This window comes from Mus caroli, unplaced genomic scaffold, assembly GCF_978045245.1.
Source record: "Mus caroli unplaced genomic scaffold, Mus_caroli_1 scaffold_2, whole genome shotgun sequence".
NCBI lineage: Eukaryota > Metazoa > Chordata > Mammalia > Rodentia > Muridae > Mus > Mus caroli.
Window position 1 is genome coordinate 51,293,999 of NW_028227257.1, and position 14,316 is coordinate 51,308,314.

General features: G+C 42.0%; 1 protein-coding gene across 1 annotated transcript in view; it reads left to right on the forward strand.

The window, feature by feature from the left end:
- Window positions 1–2,761: 2,761 nt before the first annotated feature.
- Anapc1 (anaphase promoting complex subunit 1) overlaps window positions 2,762–14,316 on the forward strand; it is a 77,426-nt gene continuing 65,871 nt past the window's right edge. The window contains exons 1-7 of the mRNA XM_021182343.2: window positions 2,762–3,007; window positions 4,051–4,287; window positions 6,041–6,202; window positions 10,647–10,698; window positions 10,889–10,989; window positions 11,517–11,599; window positions 12,818–12,891. Of these exons, the coding sequence (XP_021038002.1) occupies window positions 4,075–4,287; window positions 6,041–6,202; window positions 10,647–10,698; window positions 10,889–10,989; window positions 11,517–11,599; window positions 12,818–12,891 (685 nt within the window). The 5' untranslated portion in view covers window positions 2,762–3,007; window positions 4,051–4,074. The remainder of the gene's footprint in view (window positions 3,008–4,050; window positions 4,288–6,040; window positions 6,203–10,646; window positions 10,699–10,888; window positions 10,990–11,516; window positions 11,600–12,817; window positions 12,892–14,316) is intronic.

A 14,316-nucleotide genomic window follows, 5' to 3' on the forward strand; every position in this document is an offset into this window, starting at 1 on the left:
TGATGCTCTTTGAGACCTGAGCTAGGTTCCCAGCACCCATAATAGAACTCTGGTCTCCACATGAGAGCCACCCCCCTGTCAGCTCCCACTTCCCACTCACACACCCACACACACACCACACATGCAAATAAATGAAAACGAATAAATAAAATAGAAAAGACTCTCATCCCAGAAAGAAGCATTTTTATTTTTAAAAGATTTGTTTATATTCATACTTGCATATAATGTGTTTTCATCAATTCCACCCCATCCTCCCTCTCCAAGTTCTCCCCTATCTCTCCCGACACTTTTTCTTGAAAGTCAGTTTTCTCCAGGGATGCATCCCCTGAAAGGCTATCCATGAGCCAGTAGATGGTCCCACATCGATGCACATCCCTGCACATGCAAACAGCACTAAGTGGACTCAATGGGTATTTTTTTTTTAAAAAAAGCAGGTTCAACAAGCCCTGGGGAGCAAGCCATTACATCACACCCCTCTGTGGCCTCTGCTTCAGTTCCTGCCCTGACTTCCTGAATGAGGTAAGACAAAATGAACCTTTTGGCCTATAAGTTGTCATTGGTCATTTTATCACAACAATAGGGAGCTAACTAAGATAAATATGTCAGAGAGGGACAATCAGAGTAGGCCTTGCTGTCATATAGGCTGAAACCACAAAGAGGCACCCTAAGAGATTTGCTCAGGGAAACGAATGTCCACCAATGACAGTTGAGATAACCTTTTGTAGGGGCTCCCTAATTCTCAACTTGGACAGCCAGCTATGTGTTCTGTGATCCTCAGGGTGACCCAAGGATGAAGAGTACTGGTGGTTAGCCTTGTTTGGAAAGAGGATGATGAAAAGAGGACAAGGGTGGGTAAAGAAGACAGAACAAATATTGCACTGGCTGCACTTTACAACCAAATGCCACCAACTTGCAGACGGATGGATGTGCCCTCTCAGTCATACAGTGTATTTCCTGACAGGTTGTGCAGTCAAAAATTCAATAGAACAGTCTACAGGAAAGAGAGAGAGAGAAAAAAAGGACAACATTTAAGTGTCTCCTTCCTGCTTTGTTCTTTTTTTTTTTTTTCCGAGACAGGGTTTCTCTGTGTAGTCGTGGCTGTCCTGGAACTCACTCTGTAGCCCAGGCTGGCCTCGAACTCAGAAATCCGCCTGCCTCTGCCTCCTGAGTGCTGGGATTAAAGGCGTGCACCACCACGCCCGGCTCCTGCTTTGTTCTTATTGGCTGTTAGGTCCCAAAGGAATTCAGGACAAATGGTTAACTGAGGTGCCTATTAACATATCAGGCTCTTCCAGCACCGCTAGTGCCTGGCTCCTCTCAGCACTTCTTGCCCACCCACACCAATCCTAAACCTCTCCAGCTCCACAGTTGGCCTCCCTTCCCCCAACTTCCCCACTCCCCCTGATATAACCCAGCCAGTCATTTTGGCCACAGGTTGTCTTGATTTCTGGCTTCTCTCTCCCTCTTCATTCCCTTGGTCCTCTTGGCTTTGCTCTTGGATCTCTTTTGGTTTGCTTGGGCTTCTCTCTTTTCTTTCTCTCTTGTCCCCTTTTCCTCCCCAATCCTCTCATGGCCTTGTTTATTCTGCTGCCTGTGTTCAGTGTTCAGTCCAGACTCTTCCAGGAACCTCTGGCTGTTCTCTCCCTCATATCTACAATAAAAACCTCCTCAACCATATCTAGGAGTGGTCATGTCCTTGTTTTCATTCACCGACCAGTTTGCTCCCTATCTATCAGTTTGGGTTTCTAAGTACGGCCTCTTCAGAAGGCAATCCCCACCTGCCTCATCCAAGGCTGGCAGTGGCAGAAGATATCACAGACTCAAGGAGTATAACAATGGCTTGGTTGCTCAGAACACAGTGGAGAGTGGGGTATCCTACTCCAAGTGACTCCTGGTAGGGTTGATGGGTTGTAGACAGACTGTGTGATGGGGCAAGAGGTAGAGAGGGTGGAGAATGGAAGCAGTGAAACTGACAGGCGACATATGTGTGCTCTTTGTTGGGCATTCTTCTGTTTGTTCTTCCAGTTAGCCTTGTGTGTGATTGACAGGCCTTTGTAGGATAGGGAGGTTTTGCCGGAAGGAATCAAGAGGTCGGAGCAGAGCACGTGGAGTATGTGTTAATTTGACTGTTTTTGATTATCCAGGCAAGCGAATTTCAGCTAAGCAGGCATTCCACTCACCAAGTTCTAAGAGCAATTCTTCCTGTTGCAGTGCAGCCTGAAGCTCTGAAGGATGGTGTTCCAAGAAAAGGGATGAGAATGAACTAAAATATAAAAGTGTGTATCACAATAGACAATTACAGTGAAGTTATCAAATTCCAACAAACAATTTTGGAGTAAAGAAATGGACTGGAACTCTTTATTCTTTAGGCAATGATGGGCCTCACTATTTTTTTTTTTTCTTAGAGATGACGAACAGTTAACGGACTAAAGCCCATCTTGGGTGGGGGTGTGTGATTTCCGGGTAGAGAATTTTCCATGCAATCCTGAGAAAATGAGTGGTCTCCCTTCCGCTTCCATTCCTCAGCCGGGAGGCACACATCCCCTTTTGAGATGAGAAGGAAACTCAACCAGCTGGAAAAAAAAAAATTACCTAACTTAGCTCAATTGAGAAGGTAGTTCAGGATCTTAGAGATTTGGTTTGTTAAAGAGGTAACGTCGTTAAGTGAGCGCCTTCGCTATAGGCACTCGCACAGACACCTTTTCCAACTGCGCAGGCGCTAGGTCCTCTCCGCTGCCGCGCGTCCCCCGCCTGGCTCTGCCCTGCCTCGCCGCGAGGCAGGTCGGGAAATCCAAGATGGATCCTTCCATTTGAGTTCTTCGCAAGGCTTTGGTGTCCTGCTGCCGCCCATTCTTCCTCCGGCATCCGGGAGGGAAAAGGGATGAGAAACTGGGGCGGTGAGGAGCCATCGTGACGGTCCTGTCGCTGCTCTCGGGCCTTCGCGGCCCTTGTGCCTCCGGGGAGCAGCCGGGGCTCGCAAGCGCCTGACGCGTCCCGAGTTACTCAGGTGCGGGCCGGGCCGGGCCGGGTCGCGCATCGCTGCGACTTGGTGTTGGAATTTCGCTGCACCGGGTGCCCCAAGGGCTGAGCGCCCCGGGGCTGGCCTTGAGCTCCTGCTGGGGTGAGAGGAACCCCAGTCTCAGACTGGGCTTTCTGGGTTGGCCCGACGCGCCCTGAGCCCATGCTCGGGCCGCTACGCCGTGGCGCGGTTCACTCAAAAGCACGGAAAGCCTATTTTTGTAAAGACACAACTTAGGGTCCCGCTGTTTGCATATGTTCCTAGTAACCAGTAATGACAGTTTTATTTCTAGCGTGTCAACTCAGTGCTTTTATGTGGCCTGTAACACGTTTAACAACTTTTGGAGACCTGTAAAAGTATTCAGTATGATGTCTTTGGGTTAAAAGACATCTAACTGAGAAAAGGATGCTATAAAAGTTATCCTGTAGGTTCGTTTTAAGCTAAAAGGGAATGGCATTGCATGTTTGCATGAGGGAACGTCGGGTAAAGTTGCAAGTTCTTTAATGTTGACTGCTTTGTTGAATAGAATTTGGAAAGGCCAGCCACATTTTGGATCCCCCCCCCTACTTTTTATAAGGCATATGTGGTTCTGTGTCAAGTTCTGTTCTCAATATTGATTTTATTTCTAGGAGGTAAAAAAGAAACTTGGGCCTGTTTTTTGGCGTAATCATTTCAGGAATGACGTTTAAGTCACAGCAAGGAAGATTTTGTAGCTAGCTATAGAGGGCTTCGTATAAACTAGAGGCTTTCAGATTGTTTAAAAAAAATGATGCCAACAAGACTTTAGATGAGAACTTCAAGCCAAATTTAGTTAGCAGTTGTTATTCTTAAGTGTCATTTCAAACACTGAGGGTTATAGTGCTGCTAACAGATGCTGTTGTAGAGGTTTCCTCAGAGACAAAAAGGCACATACTATGCCACAGGATGTTTGAATGTTAGTTATCTTTACATACCGTGTGTCGAAATGTCTGTGAGGTGGATCCGCATGTTTTGACTAGACGGCTGACAAGAATGTGTTTGGATTCACACAGAAATAATGTTGATATTTGGAACCCATGTCGAACTTCTCTGAAGAAAGGGCAACGATGATTGCAGCCGGGGATTTGCAGGAATTCGTTCCTTTTGGCCGAGACCACTGCAAGCACCACCCTAATGCTCTGAACCTTCAGCTTCGTCAGCTGCAGCCAGCCTCTGAGTTATGGTCTTCTGATGGTGCAGCTGGCTTGGTGGGATCTCTTCAGGAGGTTACAATCCATGAGAAACAGAAGGTTTTATTAAGATTCTCATCGTACTTTTGAAATTTAGAATGAATAATGTACTAATATAAAGCTACCTATATGCATGTGAGAAATAAGTGTATGTTGGCACTTGGTTAAAAGCTAATGTTTGGTCATTTCAGTTAGTGCTGAAATATGGTGCTGCCTACGTAGGCATGCTGTGTAACTTGTAATGAGAGTTGAGTACTTTAATCATGGCTCATTTTAAACTTTATCCTCACTTCAGATGTGGATAATCAGGTTTTATACTCTTTTTTTTTTTTTTTTTTAAAGATTTATTTATTTATTATATGTAAGCACACTGTAGCTGTCTTTGTCTTCAGACACACCAGAAGAGGGCATCAGATCTCATTACGGGTGGTTGTGAGCCACCATGTGGTTGCTGGGATTTGAACTTCGGACCTTTGGAAGAGCAGTCGGGTGCTCTTACCCAGTGAGCCATCTCACCAGCCCCCCAGGTTTTATACTCTTTGGTGACTAAATGCCAGCGGTTAGAAATGGTACCTGCAACACATGTTTCTAGAAGAGGGTTGATGTCACATAAGGTGTTAGCATAGCAGTACTTTTTATTTTGAGGTGGACCTTAGTCAGTAGCCCAGACTGACCCTGGAGGTTTGAGCTGCCCCTCTCTTCTGCTTTACCTAGTCTTCGTATTTGCCTTTGATATTCTTTTTTTTTTTTTTTTTTTTTTTTTTGGTTTTTCGAGACAGGGTTTCTCTGTATAGCCCTGGCTGTCCTGAACTCACTCTGTAGACCAGGCTGGCCTCGAACTCAGACATCCGCCTGCCTCTGCCTCCCGAGTGCTGGGATTAAAGGCGTGTGCCACCAAGCCCGGCACCGTATTTGCCTTTGAAATTAAATCTCTTGGAATGTACATAGATAGAAATCAGAAACTTTTTAGCTTCTATTCATCTTATGTGTGGGACAAGGGGAAGAAGATAAATGTATTTGTAGCTGTGAAGCAAGGAAGTCCTCCCCCACCCCCCCATTGAGTCCTATGTGCACCTGTCTATTTTCTGCCTTTGCATACATTTAATACCTACTTTTAGTTTCCCTTCAAGCATGGGTTTTATCTTATACTCTATCTTATACTCTATATGTAAGAGATACTTTTTGTGTGCCTGAGTTATTGGCAGAGCAATACTAGGAACCTAGAAGTATAAAATAAAGTACTTCTTTTTTTTGTTTTGTTTTTTGTTTTTTTGAGACAGGGTTTCTCTGTGTAGCCCTGGCTGTCCTGGAACTCACTTTGTAGACCAGGCTGGCCTCGAACTCTGAAATCTGCCTGCCTCTGCCTCCCAAGTGCTGGGATTAAAGGCATGTGCCACCACGCCCGGCGATAAAGTACTTCTATAGAGAATTTTTGAGTCAGTTTTTTAAAAACCTGCCTGCATGTATGTCTGTGCACCATGTGTGTAGTGGCCATATGGGCCAGAAGAGGGCTCAGGTCTCTTGGAACTGAAGTTACAGACAGTTGTGTAGGTGCTGAGAATCAAACCCCAGTCTTCTAGAAGAGCAGCCAGTGCTCTTAACCACTGAGCCATCTCTCCTACCTCTCTTAAATTATCTCAAGAGTCCCCTGATGTAATGTGCCCACATTGCTAATTCACTCATTGTGCTCACCTATGTATTGCAATCCTTGTAGGAGTTAGTCTTGGGTTGAGTCTTAATTTATAGGCAGACCTTGCTTCAGACTACTGAAAAAGAAGAAGTGCTGAGCATGTCCTGTGTGTTAATTTTTAAGGAAAGCTGGCAGTTAAGAAAAGGTGTGAGTGAGATTGGAGATGCAGCCGACTACGATGAAGAGCTCTATGTGGCTGGGAACATGGTTATCTGGAGCAAAGGGAGTAAAAGCCAGGCACTGGCAGTGTACAAAGCGTTCACAGTGGACAGCACTGTCCAGCAGGTGAGTTCACTGAGTTTGCACAGCAAACAACTGTTAATATAGCTGTTTGGGAAAGAAGTTTGAGTTTTAAAATAATAACAAATGACAACAGTGTAACAATTGTAGCAGCTGGTTGTACATTATGTCTGGCAGGAAAGTAAGATTTTCATTTTATCCATCATGACAGTGTCTCTGTAGCCCAGGCTGGACTGGTATTTGAGATCCCCCTGCCCCAGGCTCTGAATATGACAGGCACCTATCACCGTGTTTGGCTTATCACATTCTATATTTTTGGTTATGAGCCTAGCCTTTAATTCCTGAGTCATCTTTCCAGCCCACTTACCACATTCTTCACGTTATTCTTTGCTAGTTGTCTCAGTCAGGGTTTCTATTCCTGCCTAAACATCAGGACCAAGAAGCAGGTTGGGGAGGAAAGGGTTTATTCAGCTTACACTTCATACTGCTGTTCATCACCAAAGGAAGTCAGGACTGGAACTCAAGCAGGTCAGGGAGCAGGAGCTGATGCAGAGACCATGGAGGGATGTTCTTTACTGGCTTGCCTCCCCTGACTTGCTCAGCCTGCTCTCTTATAGAACCAAGACTACCAGCCCAGAGATGGTCCCACCCACAAGGGGCCTTTCCCCCTTGATCACTAATTGAGAAAATTCCTTACACCTGGATCTCGTGGAGGCATTTCCCCAACTGAAGCTCCTTTCTTTGTGGTAACTCCAGCCTGTGTCAAGTTGACACAAAACTAGCCAGTACACTAGTGATACAATCTTTTATTTTCTTTTTTCCTTTCTCTTTTGTTTTTTTGAGACAGGGTTTCTCTGTATAGCCCTGGCTGTCCTGGAACTCACTCTGTAGACCAGGCTGGCCTCTAACTCAGAAATCGCCTGCCTCTGCCTCCCAAGTGCTGGGATTAAAGACATTTGCCACCACTGCTCCACTATTTATTTATTTATTTTCTTTCTTTCTTTCTTTCTTTCTTTCTTTCTTTCTTTCTTTCTTTCTTTCTTTCTTCCTTTCTTTCTGTCTGTCTGTCTGTCTGTCTGTCTGTCTTCCTTCCTTCCTTCCTTCCTTTCCTCCCTCCCTCCTCCTCCTCTTCTCCTCCTCCTCCTCCTCCTCCTCCTCCTCCTCCTCCTCTTCTTCTTCTTCTTCTTCTTCTTCTTCTTCTTCTTCTTCTTCTTCTTCTTCTCTTCTTCTTCTTCTTCTTCTTCTTCTTCTTCTTCTTCTTCTTCTTCCTGCTCCTGCTCTTCCTTTTCCTCCTCTTCTTTTTTTTTTTTTTTTTTTTTTTGAGACAAATCTCTACATATCCCTGGCTGGCTGTCCTGGAACTTACTCTGTAGTATAAGCTGACCTTGAACTCACAGATCCCATTGCCTGTGCCTCTTGAATGCTGATATTAAAGGTGCACCCACACAATCTTATTTTTATTGCTAATATTTTTGTAGTACTGAGGATTGAGTTTAGGCCCTTTTATATGCTAGGCAAGCACTTTTATACAGACACACACACATAACATTGCAAATAATACTATTTTAACACTAGTTATGAGACGTAAAATTTGTTATCGACAAAAATTATGTGAGATGAAAAATACCTTAAAACATATGATTACTATAATTCATTTCCAGATACTGAATACATAAAAAGTATTGGATTCATAGTGAAAGGAAATTCAGCCTGATTTGCTACTATTGTAGTAGTTGTTGGGATCATTTTCTGAAAATTGATAGAAGAAATTAAGCACTTAACTATTTCAGGAAGATAAATAATTTATCACTGTTTGATGAAGGAAACTCTTTTTTTTTTTTTAAATTTATTTATTTATTATATGTAAGTTACACTGTAGCTGTCTTCAGACACTCCAGAATAGGGCATCAGATTTCATTATGGATGGTTGTGAGCCACCATGTGGTTACCATGTGGTTGCTGGGATTTGAACTCTGGACCTTTGGAAGAGCAGTTGGCACTCTTAACCACTGAGCCATCTCACCAGCCCAGGAAACTCTTATTGAAGAATACCAACTTATAAATGTAAAAGAAATGGTAGAAGCAGAAATCATCTTGTAGTTTCTAGTGTGCTAATGTTCAGGCATGGTTGTAATGGTTATTAACACAGTTGCAGAAAAGGATAATACACGGCAGCAGGTATTACACTTGCTAAGTGTAAAGAGACAAATGAGTCTTCTCTTCAGAATTGCTTTTTGTTTCTAGTAACCAAATGACTGGGTTCAGCTTAACTTTGATGTACCTCTATGTATTGTAATACAGGGAAAAAGAATGTGATTTCTACTATATTTTCTTTTGGGAAATACTTAATGTGAATATTTAGATTTAGCATTCAGTTTATAGTAAACTTGAGATCTAGGAGTGCAAATTCCTAAGTAGCATGAGATTTGAGGAATGGCTTGGATGTTATTCAGTGACGGCTGTGTCCAGAAAGATGGTTAAGCTGATAAAGGCACTTCCTGCTAAGCCTGACAACCGGAGTTTAATCCACAGGACCCATATGTAGATTATCTGGACAGAGCAAACTGACTCCCTCCTGCAGGTTGTCCTCTGACCGACATAAGTGTGCTGTGGTATACACAAAATAAATAATAAATTCCATCATAAAGAACAGAGGCTGGGTGTGGTTGTGCACTCCTTCAATCCTAGTACTTAGGAGGCAGAGCCAGGCAGATCTCTGCATTTGAGGCCAGCCTGGGCATAGCCATTTACAGGACAGAGTGGGCTCTGTAGAGATACCTTGATTCAAAATGAATGAATGAATGAATAAATGAATAAAGCTAGCTGGCCAGAGGTGGTGAACGCCTGTATTTCTAGCACTTGGGAGGCAGAGGCAGGTAGATCTCTTGAGTTCAAGGTGAGCTTTGTCCACAGAGCAAGTTCCAGGATTACACAGCCAGGGTTACACAAAGAAACCCTGTCTTGGGAAAAAACAAAAAACAAAAAACCAAAAGAATGGGTGAAGGCTGATAATTATGGAAGCTGTGGATAAGGATAAATTGTGTTTCCTTTGTGTGTGTATTTGAAAATTTCTGTGATCAAGAGTTTAAAAGAAACAAAAAAATAGCAAAGTGAGCAACTAGAGAAATCCAGAATTTGGGAATGTTTACATTTGAGCCGGGCGTGGTGGCACAGCCTTTAATCTCAGCACTTGGGAGGCAGAGGCAGGTGGATTTCTGAGTTCAAGGCCAGCCTGGTCTACAAAGTGAGTTCCAGGACAGCCAGGGCTATACAGAGAAACCCTGTCTCGAAAAACCAAAAAAAAAAAAAAAAAAAAAAAAGTGAGTCAGGGAGGACAAAAAGTAAGAACTGTTCTGGATGGCAGACACCAAAATGACATCACCAAATTCCTTTATTTCTTGGATAGAGTTATACTATGTAGATCTTAGGCTGTCCTTAAATGAGAAATCCCCTGGCCTCAGCCTCTGTAGTGCTGTGATGACAGGCATGTGTTGCAAATGCCATGCCAAATGCAATAGTTTTGAACCTTGTTAAATGAACTTTGTTTGAATTCTGGTTCTAAAAATACTAGGTTAAAAAAAAGACGTTGGGGGCAGGGTGTGTGGAAAAGTTAAAAGACTGATTAGGTGATATTAGAGTATTATTTTTTCTCTGAAGGCTGGTAGTTTTGTAAGCTCTTAACAAAACATCTTCAGCTGGGCGAGGTGGTGGACACCTTTTATCTCAGTACTTGGGAGGCAGAGGCGGGTGAATCTCTCAGTTTGAGGCAGCCTTGTGTACAGATTGAGTTCCAGGCTAGGCAGGGATACATAGTGAGACCCTCTCTCAAAAGCAAACAAAAAGGGAGCATCTTTAGTTTTTAAATTAAGATTATTTAGTAGCATTTAAATATTTTTAGGATTGTGGCAGACTATATACACACAACATAAAATTTATGCTTTACACCATTTTAAGTGTTTAATTTAGTGGCACTAATAGGGGAAACTGTATTCCTTTTTTTTCCTTCTTCCCCACCCCCCTAGTTTTCCTGCTTCCTCTGGGCCTCTGCTGGCTCTGGGCTGCTCTAGCCTCAGGAAACTGTTTTCTAAACATTAATTCAATGAGAGCATAGAGTCTGAGATCGGCTGAGTCACTCAAGCTCTCCCATAGTCCTTGCTTCTGTAAGATGCAGGGTTTGCACAGCCTGAGCTGATGTTTGTATCAACTGAGTCCTTTGATTATTTTGTTTTCCTTTCTCTTAAGATTTAATTGTAAACATAAGTCTTCTTAGAATATGCAGCAATTGAGTGTTCTAATCTTACTTTTTGTTACTCTTGCTCAGTTCCATGGTATGTACGTATTACTGTGTGTGTGTGTGTGTGTGTGTGTGTGTCAGTACATCTATATTGAGCTGAGGAAATGAACTATGTAAACACTTTCTGATGCCATTAGCTTGTGGATGATTATTTAGATGTAATTTTCTTAGACAAACATTTTGTTTTGATTTTAGGCATTGTGGTGTGACTTCATTATATCACAGGATAAGTCTGAAAAGATCTATAGTAAGTTTCTTTATGAAATTTTATTTCCCATGATTCTAAGCATTGATCTCACTGTGTGATACATTTATAAGCAACTCTTATTCACAGTGGTTCAGTACATTTTGCATAATGTATCGAACTTCTGGTGTTTGGATTGAACTGCTTTGCAGGAAAATAAACAACCCATAAATCTTGTACTCTTTCCTTTCAGAGAGCCATGAACTAGAGAAATGCATATGTATATTACAGAGTTCATGTATGAACATGCATAGCATAGACGGGAAGGATTATATAGCTTCCTTACCTTTTCAGGTAAACTCAGTGTTTTAAATTTTTGGGTGTGTTTTATCAAACATATAATTATGTGTAACAGATTTTTATGTAGTTCTCTTATATGTAAAGGGTATTAGTTTTTACTTAACTGAATTTTAGTAGTTTTAGTTCACCATGTGACTATCCTTTCCACAAAAATATTTTGTAGTGAATTATGAAATATGAGATGTTTGTCAGTTTAGTGATGTATACAAAGTCATGTTGACTCTATTGTATCAGGCATATGAATAATATTGGCCTTTTTGTATCACATCATCTTTTAGTGCTCAGGGCTGTTACAGTGTGTTGATGATATCAGCCCCAGTTTCACTTTGAGCACCTGGTTTGTGGGTTTGACTTTTGTCTTAGAGTTGCTTTTTAAAAGTCATAGATTTTTGAAATACTGTATTTTGTGATGTTACTTTGAAAGCCCTCCGTAAATTCAAAGAGAATGTTGTGTTATTCTGTCTGATTTTTGCTTAAACTGTTGTTTTCTTACTTCTGTTCCCCCACTCTCTTATTGATAGGTGGCAAATGTTTGGGCCACTAAATATGGCTTGCTGTTTGAACGATGCAGTTCTTCACATGAGGTGCCTCCAAGTCTACCTAGGTATTCATTTTATTCTGTTCAGAATATTATTTCTTGGGCCTTTATAGTGTTGATTCTGAAGTAAACATGCTAACCAAAATGTTTGGGCTGGTAAAGATATCCATGGTCGCATCATCCATATTAGAGCATTGTTGTTCCAGGTTGAGCTCAGCTGTGAGTACATACTCAGACTCCATTGCTCTGTGCTCTCCTAGCTAACACTGAGCAGTGGCTGAAGAAGGACAGGATTCAGTTCTTAGCTCTGCCATGTCTTCATTGGACTACTTTGGACAGATCATTATCACTTTCTTAGTTTTCATTTTCTTACTTGTTTCAGGACTGTTCTTAGTTAGCTCTCGGGATCTCTGCACTCGCACAGGGGGCCCAGTGTCTAGTAAGTGCACAGTCAGTGGTGGATGTCTATTGACAGTGTGCCTGCTGAAAGGAGGAATGTGCAGAGCTAGCACAGGGTGCAGCAGCAGACGTTTGCTGTGTGAGAACTGTTTGCAGATTTTCATCTCTGTGTTGATAGAAAAGCCAGTTCTCCTCTTTAACTTTCTGAAAATTTTAGACTCATTTACTTGAAGTATTTTTATCTTCTTTTAAAAAATGTATCCATTTATGAACAAGTTTAGGAGGCTAAATTTCTTGGCTCCTGTAATCCACTGCAACTAGGAGAGATAAGGGAATGCTTATCTCATACCGGCTCTTCTCTGGATTCTATCATGTGATGGCTGCTCTTTGCATACTTTCCCCTGGACATAGTCAGTTTCCTTCTCTATGTGTGTATGCATAGAATTATTACAAGAAGATTTTAGAACTAAATAGAGGATGCCTTGGCAGACATATGTGAAGAATTTAGAAGGTTACTTGTTTAGACGGTGGCTGTGATAGAATGCTGACCAGGGTTGAGCGAGGAGGGACTTACTCTGCTTCCCACTCTCAGCCCTTTGTTCAGGGAAGGTGTGGCAGAGCTCCTGTTAGGAGGGCTGTGTGGCAGAGGCTCCAGGAAGTAAAATGAGGGATTGGAAACAGGGCTGGCCAGTAACCTAAGACCCTATTTTCTCAAAGGCCCCACTGCCTCCTAAAGCAGTGCTACAGTTGGGGACCAAGTGTTCAAACATGAGCCTCTCTGGGCATTTAATGTTCATGTGGTATCTAGATTTGCAGTTGCTTGTTGGTACCGAGGTGCACATAGTTACCTTGTTGGTGATGGATTATGTATTTGTTTATTGCTAGAGAACCTTTGCCTACTATGTTCAGCATGCTGCACCCACTGGATGAGATAACTCCACTTGTTTGTAAATCTGGAAGTAAGTGCACTTTTTCATTCTTTTATGTAAGCTTGCTTTGACATTGAGGGACAAAGTAAAAAAGATGTTTATTTTAAAAGTGACTTGTTTTATTAGAAGGTAATTTAAGCATATTATAAAAGTAACTTATTGAAAGCAAGAACAACAGTTATCTCAGCAAAGCCAAGGTGTATATATCACTGAGGGACACTGATATTTGTTAATTTGCTTGTAGGTGTCTGTCCTTTAAATTAAATAAGAAAATGGATGGTACTTGGATGAACTAAAGTTTTCTCTTTTTAAGGGAGCGTTCATAGGTCCTGATTGCTGAGTACATTTTATTATTTCACTGTCTTTGTTGACGTTCCTGGGGTTTGCACTTTGAGTATTTCTAACGTATTGCTGTATTCTTGGCTTTAAGTTTAGGCTTTACAACACACAAATAGGCATCTACAAATAATAGAGTGAAGACTAGAAGGACATTTAGAGTCTTTGGTTATTTTACTTGTACATTCCAAGTACCACTGAAATGTTACCTTCTGATCATGAGTCCAGTAGCCACTGGCTAAAGCAAGCCTTTGTCCTGTTCTAGGAAATCACACAAGTTCTCTTGAAAGGTTGTAGCAAAAAAACAAAACAAAAAACAAAAAAAGATTGTTGATCATGTAGGATGTTATGAGTAGTATATAAAATTGTAAGCATAGTATATAAGCACAGTAAAATTGTAATTAGTTGTCATGGTATGCACCTATAGTCACAGCTACTACTCAGGCTGAGTCAGGAAGATTGCTTGAGACTAGCACTTTGGGGGCAGCCTGGGCAACAGGGGAAGATTCTCTTTCTCTCTCTCTCTCAAAATTTTATTATAATTTTTAGTGTGTGTGTACCCAAGTGTAGGTATGTGCATGCACATGAGTTCAGATGTCCACAGAGGCCAGAAGATAGAATTGGATCCTTGGGGTGGAAGTTAAAGGTAGTCGCAAGCTTCTTGACATAGGTGCTGGATCCTCTGCAAGATCACCAAGCATTCTTGATGGCCCAGCTATCTCCAGCCCATTCCTCCCTCTCCTAAAAAGAAAAGCCCTCTAACTTTAGGATCCCACTGTGTAGACTTCTTAACTCTGTGTAGAGTTCCAGGATGGCCTCAAATTTGCAAGAGATCTGCCTGCCACTGCCTCCCGAGTGCAGGGATTAAAGGTGTGTGTTACCATGCTTGGATAGTTTTATAATTTCTTTATAAAAATTTTTCTATTTCTGAAGAATAATCATGTTTTTTACATTTCCTAATATTTTAACTGAGAATGAAACTGTCAAGGATATGGAACCTGGTTTGTGATGTTATAGAAAAATAACTGGGCTCGGCTGGAGAAACTTCATTAGTAATTAGTAAAACATCGTTCACCATTTCTGGGTCATTACAGAGGACAGAATAGAACCAATGGGCAA